We start from the raw sequence: 20,477 nt of genomic DNA on the forward strand, positions 1-20,477 counted from the left end.
CGGTCAGTCACATGGCCAATTTGTTTGGGTGGCTGGTGTTTCTTATGGCCATCGATCCCAAGCACAATTGGTTACTGACCTTCTTGGTTTTCCGGATATACTCAGCTAGAGCAGTAGGTAATTTGAAGGTTTGAAGTTTTTACCACTTCAGAACCCACGTAGCTGTTCCGATAAGCGATAGCGCCTATAATTTACATTGAATTTGCATTGGTGTTCTTGTTTACCGGAACTCTAACGGTTTAATTTCGGCCTCGATGGTAGTTGCAGCCGACAGCCATGGCCATGATCCAGCCAGTTGACGTTCCACAGAACTAACCGTATTAGGTTGAAAGCTCTCGTTACGTCAATCAAAACGATCATCGCATCCGATGATTCCAGTGTCGCATGTGTTCAGGCCAGACAAAATACCTGCTTATTGTGCTAGTCGGAGCGGTTTTCGTGGTTCCTAGTCGTCTAGCTTGCGTTTCACCTTACCCATTATTTCCGTTCCCTTTGTCATCAGTGAATAATATGTCTTCGGTGTTTTCTTTTTTTTTATTCTTCTTCAATCGTTGCTGCTTTATAAATGCCACCCAACGGGACGAGGAGCGGTGTGCGTATCGAGATTTTCGCTGCGTCGACTTTGAATAATAATAGTAATAGAAGTAACGGTAATTATTACTTCTACGTCCTTATGATCGTTATCATCATTCGCTGATGTCTCCATAGGTATTACTTTCATTTAATTTTCTTATAGTCATTCTTTATTGTTATAATAACATTAGTGATCATAATTCACATATCTATTACATAATAATTTTTCTCCTCGTACAACGTGTGTATTCTATCTTGTTATCATCGTAATTACCATTGGACTCGTAGATGTTGACGTTTCGTTCTCCTACATAGCGTATTCATTTTATTATACTAACTTTACAAAATTATCCTTGCATTCAAAGTACAGCCGCCGCCGCCGCCGCCGCCGCCGCCGCTGCCGCCGCCGCCGCCGCCGCCGCCGGCGATCAGTATCGCCTGTATTGTTTTTTCTCTTTCGTATATCTTCTGTATACAATACTAAACATACATTTATATATAGATTTATTTATATGAACTGCCTGTATATGGCCGCTATTCTGTGCTAATGTGTCATTTATTCTGTTCAAAAGGTACAATAATAATGGTCATCATCACTATTACTACTACAGTAATGATTATTATCATAGAGTCATAATAATTCTTCTTCTTCGTCGTTTGTCGCTGCTATTGATTACCTCATTGCTATCACTAGAGCTTAATATTATTTAGTATTACTACTGTCTTTTATTATCATTCTTTATTCACCTAGTCCTTCTGCCACCCCAAGAATTCGGTCGATTTTCAATTTGCAATTGTTATTACCATTAGTTGTCCCTACTGTAAAAGCGTATGCTGCATTTATTCCACTTGTATGACCTCCATCGTGTTTACTGATATATTACATTGTCATTTTATATTAGCGTCGTTATTATTTTAGTTGTTGCAAACAATGTCAGTTGTCGCGTCATCGATGACTTGTTTTCATCTGTAAGCCCGTTCTTTTCTATTCCAAACTCTCGCCCCTCATTGCCAAGTCGATATGTGTCCTCGAAAATCTGCCGTAGTGCATCAGTTCGAGCGCTACTGCAGGTCTGGGGTCCAGGATCGAGCGGCACGAAATAGACGGTCCGGCATTAAAATCTGTCACAGACAAATCTTAACACTGCACTCTGGCAGTAATAGTAAAATTGCACAACGTACGCTGATTTCTGCCGGTCAGGTTGTACAATAGAAGACGACCATGTGATCAGGAGACGATATATGGACAGATTCTGCATTTCCGAGGGTCGATTTCAATCAACTTAGATTAGTTAATGTTCTCACGAAAGTATGCTAGTTAACGGTCTCGTCGTTTCTGCATAGCCTATTCCTCTAACGATGTGCTCCGCCAAGTCAATGACCTATCTGTATAAACACCGTGGGTGGTGTTGAGCACCTACCTCTTCTGCTGCCGACGCGTACCACGTTACGCCTTCGCATAAAATCACTGTCATTAGCCGTTGTAACCCAGGTTCTGATTAAACGCCTTACAAAACCCTTCATGGGCGGCGGGTGAGAGGCACGTGATCATGCACATGGAGCGATACCAACAAGACAGTGCCATAGTACTTTGCCTCACACTCAGGGAGTACAACCTCGATCGAATGTTAGAGTAATCGAATTGAACTTTAACAACATTATTCTGCCTTTGCAGAATTGCTCCGAACTGCTGCTAGCGGTATGACTATTAGGTAATGGAAAACTAACATAAATCGCCCGTCGCCTTAATCTAGAATAGAAAACTATGGCTTGCGTCGATTGAACTCACAAGGGATAAAAGCAAAAAGGTGGTCTTTGCTGTACACTCATGTGTGTGCATCACGCAATCGCCGTTCCAAATGGTCCTTTGATACGCTAGTACCTTTATTGTGCGTCTAAATAGGCACAGCACAGGTGAAAATTCGGCCTCACCCCACAATTTGATAGATGGCAGAAAGCCATAGAGATTCTGTGTAAAATGGAGTGTCGATTCACTTCATTTGCACATACACGCGATAATCACTACCATTAGGTCAGATGCGTTGTCCGACACCGATGAGATCTGTCAGTTTTTTTTTTTTGCAAGCATTAATAATGATAATAGAAGTAGTAGTCACTCAGTGAACTTAAATATATTTCAACATAACAAACAGTTCTATTTGCTTACGGGTTTTATAAACTCACAATTACTTCGGGGTAACCAATAGGGGTCAAGCGAAGATTATCGGTTATTTTGTCCTGACCGTGTCCGATAATATCACGAATACGCAAGATGAAATAATAAACAACAACATTATTTTGCAATGGAAATTCATTTGTCACTTTAAACGTTATACATAGGCTACACGGTGATACCTAATTCAGCATCACCACATAGCGTTACGAATATCTAACTTAATAATAAAATGATGCTATTTACAAGCGCATTCGCCTTAGTTTTCGGGTCACTTCGCTCACTTGTTTATAACAAGACATGACAAGAGCCTTGCATCTAATGTACAACACACACTCGCGGTGGGACCGTCGCCAGCCTTTGCGTTGTTTCGCCTTTCCCTCTTAAATCTAAAACACAAACCCGAAACGAATTATAATAACTGATCCCAAATGAGCTATTTGTTTGTATAACAATCGAAAGAAGAGCGACTGTCCAAATTCGTTTTGTTAAACCTCGTCCACTCAATCTATCGTTTGTTCCAAATACAAATATCGGCAGCAGAGTCAGCTAGGAAGATTCAGTTAGGGCTGAACTAGTCATGAAGAAAAACCAGGTGTACTAAAAGCGGTCCCATTCAAAATTTTACAGTTATATATATATATATATATATATATAACTTTGTTGTACAAACAGTTTGTTGACTGTCGAATCAATGCATTTGGTGGTTACCATATAATATCGATCTTTCTTACCGTTATATTGATATCTTACGATTGTCACATCGACAACGACTTCTAGTCATTTTCAAAAATTTCTCTGTTGAAATTTGTTGATGCGAGATGAATATAGCAGTCGTTAGGAATATTTCAAACAAAGCCTTTTCAACCCTATGTTTTGCTATCCAAATATTACTAATGAGTTATGCTAACGGGACTGCAGTTGAAAAATAGACCCGTAGATCTTTTTGTATGTGATCCACTTTCAAATAAGATCGCCGAAAAGCGACATTGTCGAAACCCAGTGCGACATAGCCAACATTTAGGTGGTTCTACCCATTGTATTTGTCGTCGTTATATATATATATATATATATATTGTCGCTATGTAGAGGACCCGTCTATTTCGTTCGAGCTGTCAAGTGTCAGACGCGTATAGCGCCAACAAGCGATTGAGCACAAAGGACCAAGATGTCGTTAGTAGTTTTTTTTTGTTTTTGTTACTACTACTCCGCCTTTTTATCATACAGAACTGTCCAGAACCCACATTTACTGTTGTTGAGCTAAGAGGTCAAGTTACGTTCGCCGCCAAACTTGCATATTCGCGTTAAATATACAGGAGAGCCGCATGCATAAATCCATTCACAAAATTGCTTTTTTTTTCACCCTGCTTGTGTCACGTACAGTTCTCACATATCCGCTTTCAAAGCATATTATCATGGTGTTAATCCTACGAGGAAGATGGCAGTTGAAAGAAAAACGGGTCTTGGACGCCAAATGTAAAACTTCGCATTTATCCCGACGAATGATAAATAGTTTTGCCCAGTTACCTTTAGCTTCTGTAACGGGGAGGCTGGCGATACGTTGGAGCGAGGTTCGTATAATTGGCGGCAAAATCAGCTTCACAGTAGATTTTATCCAATATTTTGCCATTATTACGAATATCTATTCATACATATAGGTTTTGCTATCCCGTTCTACAGGTGCATCTAGCGCTGCCTGCTAATCTTTACTCTCCATACTCGCCCTAGTATCAATAATCATAATGTCATTATAACTATTATTCTCTTTATCTTTTGCCTATCATATACTTACTGATTAGTATTATTGCCCATAATATAATACATATTGGACTGACAACAGCCCCTGGGCATATGGTTGAGAAGGATTACACACTCGCATTAGAATTATCATAACCCTTATCTGCCTTCATGATCAGCGTCACCCGCTAACAAGCACCGTACTATTTCATAGACTTAGACCGGCGCCGGTAAGCAGATTTAGCTGCGTCAAGCAATACAGGAATCATTATGTACAACAATGCCAATCAACTGACACAACAGCGGCAGCACTGGATGGAAAACATTCTCACGTTTTTTCTTTTTTTAAATACATTCATATGTGGTTAATTGGCAATCGAATGACTATCCAAACAGCCTCAGTCTAAAAGACAACCAGCGAGCTAAAGCTTCGTGGAGTGTGATCCTTGATAACGTTTTTTTCATCACAGAATGTCTGACAAACAAATGTATTTAAGGAAATTTTTATGAAATTTTACAAAATTTGACAAGCAACCAAGGATATGTTCGTCTGATCTTTGACTCTTTCATATGCAAGAAGTCCTGGCCGAAAATACCCTCGGTTTTTGCTAATATGCTTTAATCAGTTATGACTACTGTAATAGGTCAATAATAGCGAATATAAGAGAATTAAGGCTGTCCATCTTCATTCGACGGTTGCCTACTAAGCTTCATTCGACCTGGATGAATTCCTCACACCCCAGTTATAGAGTCTGCTGATTCCGTATCTGCCGCGTATTGTGGGGGGCTGACTGCGGCCTCTTCCACTCTGCTAATTTTGGTCAATGCGACCATGATAGGTGTACACCGTTCAAGCCACCACAACATTATCATGGCTACGCCTTTTTCGGCGTATGAACACCAACCGGAAAACCGAATCGTCTTTCGTGCCTGAAGAGCCAGCGCTCATTATTGGAACTTCGAGCAAACAATTCAGTCTTGGTGAAGAGGCCGCCATAAATTTGCATTACCATCATTCGCCTTTACATCATTGTTCTCTTTAATCCATTGTGTTGAGCTTAAGACCCTGTTCCGTAGCTAACTGCAACAGTTGTGCCGCCAGAGCGCCTCTGTTTTGTGTTCGTTTTTGCGGTATAATATATTGGTTGCAGTTCCTTGCTTCCCCGATCCACTCATACTTCGGAAGCTGACTCAGAGCTGCAATGACTAACAGTATCGAGGCTTTTTGCAGTTTCTGTTTCGGGAGGCTAGTGTCTACAGAGAAATTATTTGCTTGGCCGGCGGCCTGCCGCTCGGCTGTATGAACTTCAACCTTGCCGATGGATTTTCTAATTTACGCGAGTCGTCGTAGCCACCTGATAGAAAAATAAAGTCAGAGTTAATCCGGAGCTAACTCGGTGGGTTACGACTCGGACAGGATAATACATACTAAACGCATCCGCCTATGTATATAGTAAGCGTAAGTAATCTGAAGTTACTTCAAATAAACTTCAAATAAAAGGGCCACTTCCGAAGAACACGTAATATCTACGTTCTAGTGCTTTTATGGGATAACATGGTTATTTCATTCTACGTAATTTTACATAGATCACCAGTATTCAGCAGGGCCAGTCTACTATTTTTACTGGCAATACGGGACAGGCAAAAACATTTACTTTGATATCATATGTCATTCTAAGAATATGTATTCTTAGAATGACATATAATGATATCAATTCAAATAGCCATAGCAATTCTCTATATAGAGAATTGCTATGGCTATTTCTTCTAGAGGACTCAATGCATTCTTCTGGATAATGTAATCTCAGCATGACAACGATTTGCCTGCGAATACCATAGTTATATAATCTACTTTACTCACCTGTTGTTGCGACTTTGTGGTGTTGTTGTTGTTGTTGTTGTTGTTGCTGCTGCTGCTGCTGCTGCTGCTGTTGCTGCTGCTGTTGCTCTCTTTTGCAGTGGCGGGTGGTTTATGTCTGCTACAAAGCATGCTAAAGTTCTCGCTGTTGACAAACGCGTTACTTTGGCGCGCACAATGGACGTGCATAACGGTCGAACAATGGCGAGCGACGCACGCCAGCGTAGCGCCAGACTGAGAGCAAAATGCGCAAGAACTACGAGCAGCTTCACGAATAGCTTCCTCGAGGCCTTGAGGAGTACCTTTGGCGTCCAGATAAACACCTATAAAGTCGTATAATAAAGGATTATTACAAAGGAAAGCTTGGACTATTTTTTGTGGTAAAATTAATAATGAATATTATTCATGATTATTATTATTATCATTAGCCTCTTCTGCTAGCTTACACTAAGTTAGCACCTACCTTGAGTATAACAAGCACAATCCTCATGTACCCAATATTCGGCGCGCAGACTTGTTGCGAGCATTTGCTCCTGCTCGACCGTGAGAGGTGCCTCGGTCGATGTGGTAGCCGATATTCCTGCCGAACGCTTCCGTTTGCCGAGTTGGCCACCGGTTTTCTTCTTTTTGCCGGCTCCAGTTCCACCACCCGTCGCCTCATCCTCATCGCTGGCATCGACGAGCTGCGGCTTTTGTGCGTTCAGCTTACTAGCAAGTCGGCGCATAGCTTCGAGAATATAGGCAGGCGGTGGAAGTGACCGCTCCGACGTACTCCAGAAGTACGGTCCGAATAAATCGCCTAGTCCATGTTCGTGCGACGCACTTAAACAGAGTGCGCACAGCCACGAAGGGTCACGCGTAACGGTATCATAGCCAGGACTGAGTGTCGATAGGTGAATAGCAGTGCCGGCTTTACGGGCTGCCCGACTAGCGCCTCCAGCCGTTGGCCCGAGGACGCCTCCAGAAGCCGCTCCAGTCTTACTACCTGATCCAGCAGTGCTCCCGCCTTCATCAGTTCCCTTCTCAGTACCTGACCGTTGTAGACCGTTGTTGACTACACGTACGTTACTTGGCCGCGTCAGACTTCCTTTAAGTCGGAGGAATGGACCAGAGAAAGCTCCCGAGCCACTGGCAGATCTCTTGAGCGAAAGACCAGCTGGGATATGGTTGTTTAAGACCTGGGAGCGAGATGGGACACGAAAAACGTACGATATAAGAGCATAAAGCACGACCACATTGGAAAGATTTTAGTGAATTAGACGAATAATGGACGTTAGTATTACACAATATCCATTCTTGGGGTTAACAACAAGAAAATTGGTGTTGAAATGTAGTTTATCCCGAGCATGCGCTGTAAACTGCATAGAACTATAGATCAGCCGACTCCCTTAAAATACAAGTTTTGCGTAAGCATTTGAAGGTAACGAATCACAGAAAAGTAATAAAAAGAATGATCACTGTATCCTTCAAGACTAAAGTCAGCGCCTATCGCATTACTATTTCACCTCGTTGTTGTCGCTCGGCATCAACAAAATCATTGCATTATCAAACACAGACAGAGTTCCCTTAAACGTCTAGTAATATCCGATCAATGTCTGCTATCATCACATAATTTCAATACCAATTCTGCGCTCCTGCATGCTATTTGTTGTCAGCAAGTTCGCATCGTATTTTTGTATCATAATACATTTATTCTATGTACGTGCCATAAATGACTTATCATATTTTGAAGAAATATGACAAGTCATTTACTCTATTGACATATATTTTCATAATTTTACTACAACATAGAAACAGGTCCACCATTACGATGCGCATTTTAGGTGCTGTTCAATAATGGTAGGATATTTAGGTAAACATTGAGAAAAATGCGTACAAATAATAGATGTTTTGTTCACCTTCTTTTAAATTACCTTGGTAATCTTAACCCCCTCAGGGGGTGGCGGGGCATGACTGATAGCCGGCACTGGACACGTTTCCAAAGGAAGCTGCTTGAGTTCACGGAGGGGACCGCCGTTTGCGTTTGGTGGAACAGTAGCAACTCCTCCACACTGAGCTGGAATTGGATGGCCTGCAATGCCTTGAACAAAAAAAGTTAAAAATGCAAACGCTAATTATGTACCTAGTCAAAGCCAATAATTTCTATACGAATTTTAACTTCGTGAAAAATACCGTCATTATTTGCTGTCTACATATATTTATAGCTTCTGTTATATTTACAGTTAGTCATAGAAGTATATAAATCTCCATATAAACATGACCAATAATTTGCACAGGTAATGAAGTGACCGACGATGTTCTAGACACACAATAAATTGAAAGAATGTCGTAAACGTTAGAGTATAAGTGAATCGTTAAATGTAAATCGTTAAATAAAAACATTTCTTACATTTTAATGTGTGTCTTCTTATTTTTCTCAATTATTTTTGTTCTTTTTATTTCTTTTGCATTACTTAAAAAGACAGTAAAAGGATGAAAAACCATTAATAACAAACTAGTGTTTTCCATATTTAAACTGCACTGACTCACCATGATGCTGTGAAGATTTTCCAAGTTGTTGTTCCAGCATCGGGGCCCGTGGAGGCCCTTGTCTTCCAGCGCCCATGCTCCCTGGTGGACCGAATTGCGGTCCATGGGGTCCGTAAGATGACTGACCCATTGCGGATATTTGACTGGGCGGTCCATGAGCGCCTCCTGCCATATGCTGTTTAACGGGCGAGTACATTCCACCAGGTCCCATAGGAGGTCCCCCAAGACGTGCCCCACCTGGCATACCGTTGTTGGCTTCGGGCGGTATTGGGGTTCCGGGATGGCCACCAGGACCACCAGGAGGTCCTTGACTGCCTCGAATATCATGGGAACCCACACTTCCTGGTTGGCCTCCTGGATGACCAGGGTGACCATGAGGATGTCCTGGATGATGACCTGGATGAAGGTGATGAGGGGCCCCAGCTGACATTTGACCAAGGTGACTCGGATGCCCACCTTGCTGGGCGCCGACCATGGTGCCGACAAATGGGCCGCCTGGACCGCCTATTGGAGGCCCTTGCTGAGGGTAATGGCCCTGATGAGGAAACTGGCCTATGGGGCCCACAAGCCTTGTTTGAGAGTACTGATCACCTTGTTGTGCCGGTGATCTCTGCTGCTGCACACGCTTGCCTCGTCCTGTCGGCGTTGTTGGGCCGCTTCCTGGGCTTCTTTCCGGGAACGTTGGTGCAGGAGTTGCCCCTGTTCCGGGAGACGTTCTCGGCTTTTTGTTCTTACTCCCGTAGGGCCGGCCACGCTTCTTCTGTGCCGGAAACTCTGGACTCAAACTTGGCTGCTGACCCTGCGGGGGAGGTGGATAAAGCGGGTGCTGTTGCCCTGGATGACAGTACGATCCTGCTCCGCTTAAAGGGGCTGCCGGAGGCGTCATGGCACCAGAAGGTTGTTGAGCCAAAGGAGAAGGCCCCGGTGATGCTGATGGTCCCGCTTTTCCCCCGGGTGGTTGCCCACCAGAACTTACCCCTTGTTGTGAATGTTCAGCCTGTAAAAGGAAAGCATCCAAAAACATCTATTATATTACAGTGGAGTAAAATAACGACAGATGTTGATTGTTTTCGCTGAAAAATATATTGAAGGAAGCTTTCGGCGAAAAAGCGGTATAATATATAACGGATTGTATATAAAACAGACACATCGATAGTTGATGAAATTACACCGGTCTGGCAGCTTTCTCTTGCTGGCCGCGGTTCCAATAAACCTCAACAGCTATCTAGAAACACAAAGGAAGCGTCCTTACTGAAGATCCCGGGCTAGCGGAGAGCGACGACACATCCGAATGCGGGGGTCCAATGCTGCCTGAAGTCGATGGGGGTCTCGAACCTCCCTGGCCACCACTACCCTGGCTACTGTAGCTCTCGTTTGGCACGATATCGGGTAGTTTAGCACCGAGTTTCTTGTCAGTCGTGGTGCTGTGTTGCGCTCCACCAGTTCCTGATTGACCTCCTTGAGCATTGCCAGTAGTCGCTGCGGAGCCTGATCCGCTCCCACTACCGCCTCCTCCTCCACCACCACCAGGGCCACTTCCTGGTGTTGCAACCTGCGGTCCTGGCGTAACGCTGCCGGCGCTGTAATAGCTCCCAGTTTCGCTGTCCACCGAGCCTCGTCTTTGGTCGCAATTTGCGCCAGGGCCTGCTCCAGTTGTGGGACCATTGCCGTTAGAATTGCTGGGCGCTGGCGTAACACGTTCGCTTGAGGGGCCTATTCCTGTGGGCATACTAGCAGACGTCCCTCCACAAGATGACGCCGGGCTAGCAGGCGGAGGTAATGAGCCAGGTGTGCCACTTCGAGGGTAACAACCGGGCGCTGCCCCACCGTTTTGGCCACTAGCGCTCACGCCCCCATAACTTTGAGGTGGGCCTTGTTGCTGGCTACCGGGATATCCGTCATACTGGGCAGTATGACCAGGCCCAGCATAATACGAGTTGCCACGAGATAGGTATCCTTGATACCCACCTCCTATATTGACATAATGAAATATGTTAGGCCGACGAAAAAACGTTATTAATTTTTTCTATACACCACTGTTGAGCAAACCGATTTGATACTTCTTCTCGTATAACAACTGTTGAATAACATAACGCTACAGAATTTGTTAGACCTAATCGTTACCGTTTTACATCGCTTCAATTATCAAATTGCTTGGTGTTCTGCATTTACTCATTACCATGCGGAGGCTGTGGCGGTTGCCCCGGCCCAGGTGCTCCAGGAGGCCACCCTCCTGGACCGCTAGGAGTAGGTGAAGCAGCCGGCAACATCTTCTGTAGCGATTGCAAGGGATTGACCTTGTGCCCAGGTGGAGGACCCTGTGGTGTGCCTTGTGTGCTACCAGGAGGATAACCTGGTGGACCTCCTGGTCCTCCAGGGCCGCCAGGTGGATATCCGCCAACCGAAGAAGGCCCACCTATAAAATAGCGTTACTCATTCATGATCCATATTTGGGCTTGACAAATGAGTTATTACGTCCCTACGTAACCATAACTGAAGCTTTTCATGCGGACACTTCGGCCCTGCACAGCGATTTATTGGAAATTCAGCTTTAGTACAATGCCAAGTACTTAGTACCGAGAAGCCCATGCCATACCTCGTTTGCCATTCAGTCAATTATTTCAATGTATGCAGTAAACAGCTAAATTTAATCACGATCGCTTACGTCAAGATTTCAACCACCGAATAGTTACGTGTCCCATCTGGCATATATCAGTACATCAATATAATATTTGCAATAGCTGTTTCCTTACATTTTACAAGTTGATTAAACAAAGTTTATAAATAGCTCGATCAGAAATATGCTTATTATTACAAAAGTACTACCGTCATGCTTATGGTCCACATAATGCAACGGTGAAAAAGTTGTGTAGCAAAAAATTTCTAGTCTACTAAAAAATTTGGTAAGAACTAAATTTGACGTCTAGTATAATTCGACTTACCTTGATACCCTCCCGCTGTTTGATAATGAGGTGGGCCCTGTGGGTAGCCTTGTTGATAGTAACCTGGGTATCCTTGTCCAGCGTGTCCGGCACCAGGGTATCCCTGAGGCGCTTGACCAATGCCTACCTGGGGCCCTCCAGGAGGCCCTTGGCTTGTGGGGCCTGGGTAAACCCCGTTTTGTCCTAGCTGATATTGCGGTGTACTAGGTCCAGCGGGCCACTGGCCAGGGCCACCAGCTTGAAGACGGCCATACTGTGGGCCCTGGGGTCCCTGCTGATATCCTCCTTGTTGGTGCTGATGTTGCTGAGCCTGCTGCTGGTTTGCGGCCCGATACAAGTCGCTACCGTATCCTTGAACGGGCCCTTGACCTTGCACCTGACCTCCCTGAGTAGGTCCCGGCTGACCACCGTACCCCTGAGGACCCTGATAGGCAAAGTATCCATGTCCTTGAGAAGGACCTCCACCTAATTGACTAGACGGAGGTGGCTATTAAGCAGAGATTAAAGAGCACAAACGAAATGGAAAAAGATGTGTCAAATTGAATTTGTGCTCAAACGCCGCACTCACAAAATGCTTAGTGTGCTGTAAAAAGGTTGAAGTTAACTTGGTTATCATCATGAACTTAAGTAACTCATAAACTTGGCACTAAAGTGTATTTTTAGTACGTTGGGTTTCTGAAGTTTTCTGAAATTAATCGTTGGCTTATGCAAAAATTCTTCTTGTATCCATCAGCTGTTAGGAGCATCAGCAAATTTCATTCAATCTGTGCCATATATAACCGGAAATATTCATGATATTGTTAGAATTGCTGCCCTGTCTATGGGACAATGATGTCACTTAGAGGATCATTTCCTGCAACGGAAAATATCTTCTATAACGCGCCTATAAGTGGTCTTTTTTGTGAATGGATAAACGTCGTCTTTTCGTTATTTGATGTTTATCTCGCCCTAGGACGGCCTGGGATAAGCTACGTATTAAATAAGAACTGTACAACCATGAACTGTCTAACTGTATGATATGATGATAATTCATATCATACAATTATGGATGGCTAAAAAGGCTGTGGTCATTTAAAATCGTATCCTCACCATGTTTGCCTGGGATGTGGCTTGCTGCTGCTGTTGTTGTTGTTGCTGCTGCTGCTGTTGCTGCTGCTGCTGCGGGTCACCGTAGTAGCCCTGTGCCTGCTGTGGCTGACCCGCCGGCGGAGGATACTGTTGCTGCGTCGGTGGGGGAGCAGCCATTTCTACGGGAAAAACACAGTCCGAGTATCGGCCGTCCTGTCTTGCTAGTGGAACACACGATCACCTGCAAGCCACGCACCACAAATCACGCTGTTTCCTGCGCAACCTACAGTGAGTAGCTCAACAACCTGCAACGCATTGAACCAAAACGGAAATAGAAGCGCATTTTAGAATGGACGGTCGAAATTAAGTCGGCCGTGTTGATTAGGAAAAACGGCATTCGTTGGGTTTATCAAGACAGTGAACGTCCGCGGTTTACTATACACGCTGACGTCAGTCATAGCAATTCGTGCCACCTGCGTGACCACGATATATGCCTTGAAGTCTTCATGTCTTTGTGTTTTTAAAAGAAACAACTGTCTTCTTAATTTTGCAATATCGATACGTTAAATGCAACAGACAACAACTGGATAGGTCTGGGAGGAAAACTTTAGCATCGATATTCCCCAATAGGTCACTAGTCACCATTTCATAATGGCCGTTGTCAAATGAACAGTATAACGAACATGAAGATAAAAAAAAACAGGACTAGGTCAAAGAAGCATTGATTGAAGTAATATAAATATAAAGTCCAAACTAAAGCGAAATCTCTCAGAAGGAAAATTCACAATGAGACTGAAAGTAATAGCCTTTTTTATGAGGTATATCTTGTCATGAGCAATAGATCAGGCATATCCCACAATTAAAATTCTTCCAGCTGTATATGCTATAATTTCGACAGATGTACTGAATTTTAATTGGTACCCTGAATACCTTCGAAATGAGGCAATGATTTTAGCTAATATCTGATTAGCACGTTATTTTCAGGCATGTTCTCTTAGCAGTTGTCACTCACGAGCATTATAAATAAGATATGAATTGTATACCATTATATTTACTTATTATCAGTAAAACCTGCATTTCTTTTAAATATACTTCATTAATGTAGATAATCATTTCGTTTGTTCCCTTATTGCCCTCTGTTTTCTATAAATTTAGAATATGCTATGTTTGTTCATGTTCCATTGGCATTATTAAAGGCTGTTATGTGTTCCAAAAGACGTTTTTTAATCGATCCGTGGCACAGGGTGCCACACAATCTTCGTCTCTAAACACTGCTGGGGAAGCCGTAAGATATTAGCACTCGGCCCTTATGACTACGTAACCATCAAATGTGTGTCCCTTCGGCATTGTTGATACGCTTTGCAATATAACTCCTCAGGGGGTGAAGAATATTTCTTTCTCAGAAAATCTTTCCAAAAATTATTTTTTGCGCATTTCTAGATTCGAACAGGTCACGTCTTCAAAATTCGCTTGCGATACCAGTTTCACTACGACCTCGGCTATCACCATGACTTTTGTATGACCCAGAATAAGACAAATTGACCCAAAGTTGGTGCATGAATTGTCCGTAAGATCATAACAACTGGACAAAGGTAGCAACACGCAACGACAATACGCGCGGGCTCGACGCCCAGTTTGCTTGCAGTACGCGTCAGCTAATTTTTTTTATAAAGACTCATCAACTGTTGCTCTTTATGTTGTTCACTTGTTTAGATCAGTTTACGTCCTCTTTATACGTTTCCGTGCCGCTGTCATTGTTTTACTCTGTGTATATAAACGCCAACTCTTCACTCTATCGGTGTATGTACCTGTCGCCACATTGGATTTGCGTTTACGGATGTATCCAGTTCATGAATCGCTTAAATCGCGATTTTGGCTTTGAGGAAAACAGTTACTTTGAGGACGCTTAAAAAGCAAAGCAGAAAATAAAGAAGCATCGAAAAATCGAACCCCTCAATAACATTTGATGACTTTTACTTAAAAGAATTGCCTTCACACCGAACTCACCTGATCGTATGATCACCTGCTGCCACGGTCACCGTCTATTGACGATTCGAGTCATGCATTTGTTCAGCGTCATGCACTGCTGCCGTTCCCGCGGCAACCTAAATTTACTCGCTTGCGTTCTGGCTGACTTTTTCTTACCGCCGAACGATTTGACGGATTCCTAATTGTAGTGGTTATTGTTGCCGCTGCTCTTATCGATTTCTATGATTCTGTGCTGTTTACTCCAACTCATTAGGAGGTGAAGAATAGGCGGGAGTTTGTGGCTATGTAGGACGACCTTTTCTAGTTCTACTAAATAGTAGCAGCATTGACTACACAGTTAAGCGTGGCAATAATCGTCAAGCGATACACTGGTCTGAGATCTGTGTGTTTGTGTTTGTTGTAAAAGTAAACCGCGCTGCCGCAGCTGCTGCTGTCTTAGCAGCCGCGCCGCCGGTCCCAGCGGGGCTTTTTACTGCTGCGGTAACCGGGCTTTGGTAAGCCCCCCCTTCGTCCTCGGAGACTTTGCATCCCCACGTCCACGACTCGACGCGGGCTACACTTCCAGAACACGGAAAACTACTTAACCTTTAAACACCGCTAAGATCGTTTCGAACACCGGATCTTGGTCCTTTTCGACTGCCTTGCTGCTACGCCCAGCGCTAGACCGAGAACTGACCAATTTCTGCATGAACCACAGCTGTCGGAACTGCAACCGCTACTGTGCACGCCCTTACACCACGACGTCGCCGGACGTTATCGATCTGCCCGGCAACACTGAAGGTAAGTAGGCATAATGCAGATAGTCGACTGCAAGATGGTCGAAATCGTCGTCGCTGTGTAGCGATTTTTGAGCGGTGCTTGAAGAAGCGACAAAGAAAAATTTACAGGGAGTGATGTCAAGCCGCAAGGAGAGAGAGGAACGCGCTGCCGCATAGAAATCGCGGATTAAATTACTCTCCAGCAGCTACTGCTGCTGCCTCTTGTTTTGGCTACAATAACGGGTTGACTATTACACAAGTCACCACGCACTCGTCGTTTCCAGCTCCGTGAGCCCTCTTCCGGTTAGCACAGTGGCATAGAAGAATTTCCAAAAACTTTAGTTGCTGTAGAACATACTCACCGGCACCACATCCATGGAACATTAACACGTTCCGGCTCATACCACGCACATTCACGGACCAGCGCAGGCAGAAAAACATGCACTGAACGCCTTGCCACCAGCGATCGGTGCGTTTCGCTTGCGTTAGAATTTGATTTGATCGTCGCTGAAGCTTCGTTTTTTTCCGACCCCGCTCAAAGATCACTATTAGCTTGGGACTATGTTTTGCTCTGTCCGCTCCCTGGTGCCCCTTTTGTTTGCCCCGATTCGATGTATGCTCTTGGCGTCAATCTTGCTGCTGCTGTTGTTTCCGCTGCTCTTTCGCGGATCTTCTCGTTCTTCTGTTTATCTAAGCCCCTGCGTTAGCACCTCGCTGTCCGCACAGGCGGTTGTTATCGTCGTGCGTAGAAATTCGCGTTACGTTTCGCTCTGCGTTTCTTCGTTGTCGCCGACGTCCTCGTGGATTGTTCTGCTAGTGCCTTGTCTGGCTGTTGCTCTTTGCTAAGCAGCAGCTAATCGCAACGAGACGGAATGGGGGACAACGCACGAGATTTGTGCTGATTGCCGATTACTGGCTGTTTGGCTGTTCGCTCTGACATGTAAGCACGAACCGCCACATAAACAAGTTAGTATAGACCAACAGCTATGGGGGCCTTTCAAACTAGCCCATTGTATTTGCCGTTTGCTTGTTTCGCTGACCTCTATTCTGCAGCGTCGCGTAGCTCTTGTTGTTGTTGATCCCGACGCTTTCCGTTCTGTCGCTGAGCGTGTGATTCAGTTTGTTTGCTTTGCAGCAACGATCACCGTCACACCGCCATCAACCAGTATCAACAGCAGGGGGCAATTGCAACAGTGGGTTCAAGCACGAGCAACTTAGAAGTACAAACGCAACAAACAGCGCACAAAACCGCCGACGTCAAACAACAAACGGAGGATTTACGAACAGCTCGAATTTACCGCTAACTGCTTCCGCCACTGCCGGCGCCTCCACAGGGGCACAGTATCATTGAGAGCGGAGTAGGCGCGGAAGTAAGTGATTGGTGGCTCCAAACGATCACCACGAGTAGTAACTCAGTAGCAACGAAGAATCGCTTCTTTCCCCGGCGGCAGCAGCAGCAGCAGCAGCAGCAACACTAATAATTGCTTTAATAATAGAAACTTGTAAAGTAAAATTGGCGGAATTTAGTAATGTATACGTATACATAGATGTATGCGGATATATTAGCCATCGGCAACGAGCGGTTAGCTAGGTTGCAGGCATCGAGTCGCGATCGTTACGTGTGCGGCCGAAGCCTGACGTGCGCTGGCTGACGCGAAGGTTCGGCTATAGATGACGGAATTGGAAGGGTAAAATGATCGCGGACGATGAGGGAAAACGACTAAGACAGTTTTGCTGTTGCCGTCGCCGCCGTCGCCGCTTCACAATCGTTATTACGGTCGCGTGTGACAAGGCGACTTCGTTGGCCTTGCAGTTAGTGTGAACAAGTACGGCATTGACGATAACGTGTTTTCCTATTTCTGATGCTAATTCAGTCTCTGACTTGCTAATTTCTGATGGTAGAGGCCAATTTCGATCGTTAGGGAATCCGAAATAGCGCACTATATGTAGCCCGACGGCGGTAAGGCGCGCCGTCTCCTTCTGTGTTCGTAATATATAGATCGTAGTACGTTACGTACGTGCTATTACTATCTTTACCGAAAGGAGTCCGCGGCTGCTTGCTATTGGGTTTCTATTGTTCTGTCCCGTTTCTTTTCTGTTTCCAATTTCTGCTGTCGCTATTGCTATATTGACTTGGCTTGGCTGACTTGCTGGCTGGCTTGCTAGTTAGTGTATTAGCTGTTGCCTCGCCAACGCATCTGATTCCTCCCGGCGTGGCTTTGCAGAACGGCGATACACGACCCGCGGCTATGTGCTTTGTTACGTGCTAGTCTTTCCTGGGAGCTGGGACCAGTAGCATAAAGCCCACTTCCGTTGTGTTCGCTCCAATCGCCAGTTTGAAACCTCGTTACAGCCCAGGCTTTCGATCCTTGTTGCTGAATGACTAGAGTATACTAAGCTCCACCACTGCTTCAGACACCTTGCTATTTACGCACGCGATTACCGGTCATAGAAATAATACCCTTATTGTAATCCGTTTTGGCTCCATGCGGACAGACGGACCGATATGTGGGCAAGCTGAGTTCACGCGAGCCGTCGCTTCAGGAGGGCCAGTTCGGCCATCGCCACCTGGTAGCTGATTTCTGGCTACTAGCCGGTCGACATACGTTAATTCCCGTCAAAGTGCTTCGTCCTTTTTTGGTTTTTGATGTTATTGTTATTCTGGCTGGCTCAAGCGTAAATTACTGCAGTTTGTACAGCCGCAGAAGCAACGGCAGAGATTCGAGCTCAACCAATTAATCCACACTATAGCTTTGTATATTGATGTTTCTCTACTGCCGTATTCTGAGCATACTTCTAAATAACAGAGACACATACACACACACATAGACACACTCTCTTGTTGTATTGCGACGGTATTTCCAAGTCGAATCTTTTGACGCTGCTGCCGAAGCCGTTGAATGATGATAGGTAAGGTTAGGTAATAGGTAGCAATAGTGGTGGCAGCAGCTGCAGCAGATGATGCGAGCTGGAGCAATGTGTAGTTATGTTATTATTCTGTAGCAGTGATAGTAGGATTGTTTCTGAAACGTTTAGCCGTCAAGCCTCGCGTCCACCGTGCTTACATTTAGTCTAGTGAGAACTCCACCACAGAAGACGGCTGATCATCATCAGGGACACTCACACACACGCATTACTAGTAATAATTGTAGTTGTAGTAGCAGTTGCAGTCCCTTACAATGACGACGATGGTCGCCAGTGTCGGCACTCGCCACTCGCTCGCTCGGTCGCTCGGTCGGTCGGTCGGTCGGTCGGTCCCCACACAACAGTATCACCATCACCACACAGTCCTTGTCGCTAGAGGAGAGCCCTCTCTCGCGGCCACTGCAGGCGGCCGCTGCGGCGGCTGTCGGCGGCAGCAGCAGCGACGACGATCGTGGTGGTGGTGGTGGTGGTGGTGGTGGTGGTGGTGGCTGCTGCTGCTGCTGCTGCTGCTGCTGCTGCTGCTACTGCTGCTCGATTCAAGATGGCGGACCCATCAACCGCGCCGAGCTGGCCACAGCACAACAGCAGAGAAGCACCAGCATTTTGCTGCCACGCACTCTTTCTCCACTTCTTCTCCAGAAGCAATACAACACAGCAGCAACACGAAACGAATGGCTGTCTACGCCCGCTTCTGGCAGGCCATCTCGCCTCGTCACCCGCCGCCAGAGAGCCCAGAGCCGACAAGCGTGACCCGCTGTTGTGCGTGCTGCTGCTGCTGCCGCCACTGCTGCTGCTGCTGTCGATGCTCCTTCCCGCTGCCTTCTCCGCGGCCGCTGGCAATGGTACCGCTGGCAGCGTGTATTAGCGCCGCGGCAAGCTCTGCTAGACTTCAGCGGCTCAGCTCCTCTTCGGCGGAAAGCTGTGAGCAGCCGCTCGGTGCTCTCAGCGCGCCTGTTTGTTTGCCGCTGCCGCACGAGAGCGGAGTCGTATCTTCATCTATTGGGGTGGTGTCTGTCGGTCTTTGGCTGTGGTCATCCTGTGTCTCTGTGCCTGTGTGAGTGTGTCTGTGTACCTCGCTGTCTGTCTGTTTCGGATACTCCACGAGCATCCGATGCACTTGTAGCAGCAGGAATGGCGCCGCCTGCTCGGAGCAAGCAGTTCCAAATCGGCTCTGAGTACGGTGCGGTGGCTGCGCCCTCTCGTACTGTTACTGCTACAGCCAGCAGCTTCCGAATGTATGTTACTGACTCAATGTATAACAACGCTGTATTGGCTCTGAAGCAGTCCGTATCCACTTTGTCCATTTCAGGCCAGCAGTAGCAGCAGCTCGCGATCCTTCGCGCCGCCACTCGTCAAGTGGTCCTTCCGCTCTCTTCACAAAGGACAAGCTCTGCTCTAGTCAGGCCGGGACTCTGCCGCTGACGACTCTAGCTGCCTGCTGGGCGGCCCTCACTGGACCTGCTGGTTGTTGGCGCCGCCGCGCTGTAGTGAGCCATCAGCAGCAGTAGCACTCAGAGAAGGTACGAGAGGGTTTGACAAGAGAGTGTGAGAGCTTGCTCCCTGTTTATGGGCCGTCTGACTGTGGTTTCGATTCGGTGAAGCGTGAGCATGTCGCTGCCAGTTGCATGTCTTCGGCAGTGACCTGTCTGTTGTACGTTTTGCTATGGGCGTGTATAGATATAAAATGATGAGGCCTTGCTGAAGCGTTACCGGCCTGTCGCTGCTCGGCCTGTGTGGTTTTCTGTAAGTTTGGCGTCGACGGGTTGTGTGGCTGGCTCCTTAGCTACTCCCGTCTATGTGGTACTAATGTGTGCGCTATCATTCATAGCCACGGTCCCCTATAATAACAACAAATGAACACGGCCAACGAGAGTTTGTTGGCCCTCTCCAGTCTGCCGCCAGCGGAAGCGCCGTACTGGATGCGT

At 45.8% G+C, this 20,477-nt stretch overlaps 1 protein-coding gene across 3 annotated transcripts; it reads right to left on the reverse strand.

The window, feature by feature from the left end:
* Positions 1–1,101: 1,101 nt before the first annotated feature.
* LOC111252298 (uncharacterized) lies at positions 1,102–19,009 on the reverse strand. 3 transcript variants are annotated; one of them, XM_022809904.2, is made up of 10 exons: positions 14,888–19,009; positions 12,902–13,185; positions 11,813–12,299; positions 11,050–11,286; positions 10,123–10,841; positions 8,871–9,867; positions 8,255–8,412; positions 6,805–7,519; positions 6,345–6,664; positions 1,102–5,838 (listed from the first exon to the last, which is right to left on the reverse strand). In XM_022809904.2, the coding sequence occupies exons 2-10, from the start codon at positions 13,055–13,057 to the stop codon at positions 5,812–5,814; spliced, it is 3,816 nt and encodes a 1,271-aa protein (XP_022665639.1). In that variant the 5' UTR covers positions 13,058–13,185; positions 14,888–19,009; the 3' UTR covers positions 1,102–5,811. The 3 variants fall into 3 exon arrangements, with proteins under 3 accessions (XP_022665639.1, XP_086849253.1, XP_022665638.1); XM_086993127.1 differs by having other exon boundaries at positions 8,255–8,421; positions 15,990–19,007; XM_022809903.2 differs by having other exon boundaries at positions 8,255–8,421; positions 14,888–19,007.
* Positions 19,010–20,477: the final 1,468 nt, after the last annotated feature.

This window comes from Varroa destructor, unplaced genomic scaffold (assembly GCF_002443255.2).
Source record: "Varroa destructor unplaced genomic scaffold, Vdes_3.0 BEIS01000006.1, whole genome shotgun sequence".
Taxonomy (NCBI): Eukaryota; Metazoa; Arthropoda; class Arachnida; order Mesostigmata; family Varroidae; genus Varroa; species Varroa destructor.

What these genes read in the sequence shown, in the direction of transcription:
- LOC111252298 (XM_086993127.1), bottom strand. Translation starts at nt 13,057, where the DNA reads ATGGCTGCTCCCCCACCGACGCAGCAACAGTATCCTCCGCCGGCGGGT. An exon ending in ACCGCCACAGCCTCCGCATG is followed by an intron (nt 10,842 to 11,049) that starts GTAATGAGTAAA and finishes ATGTCAATATAG; the next exon opens with GAGGTGGGTATCAAGGATAC. An exon ending in AGGGGGTTAAGATTACCAAG is followed by an intron (nt 7,520 to 8,254) that starts GTAATTTAAAAG and finishes TCTCGCTCCCAG; the next exon opens with GTCTTAAACAACCATATCCC.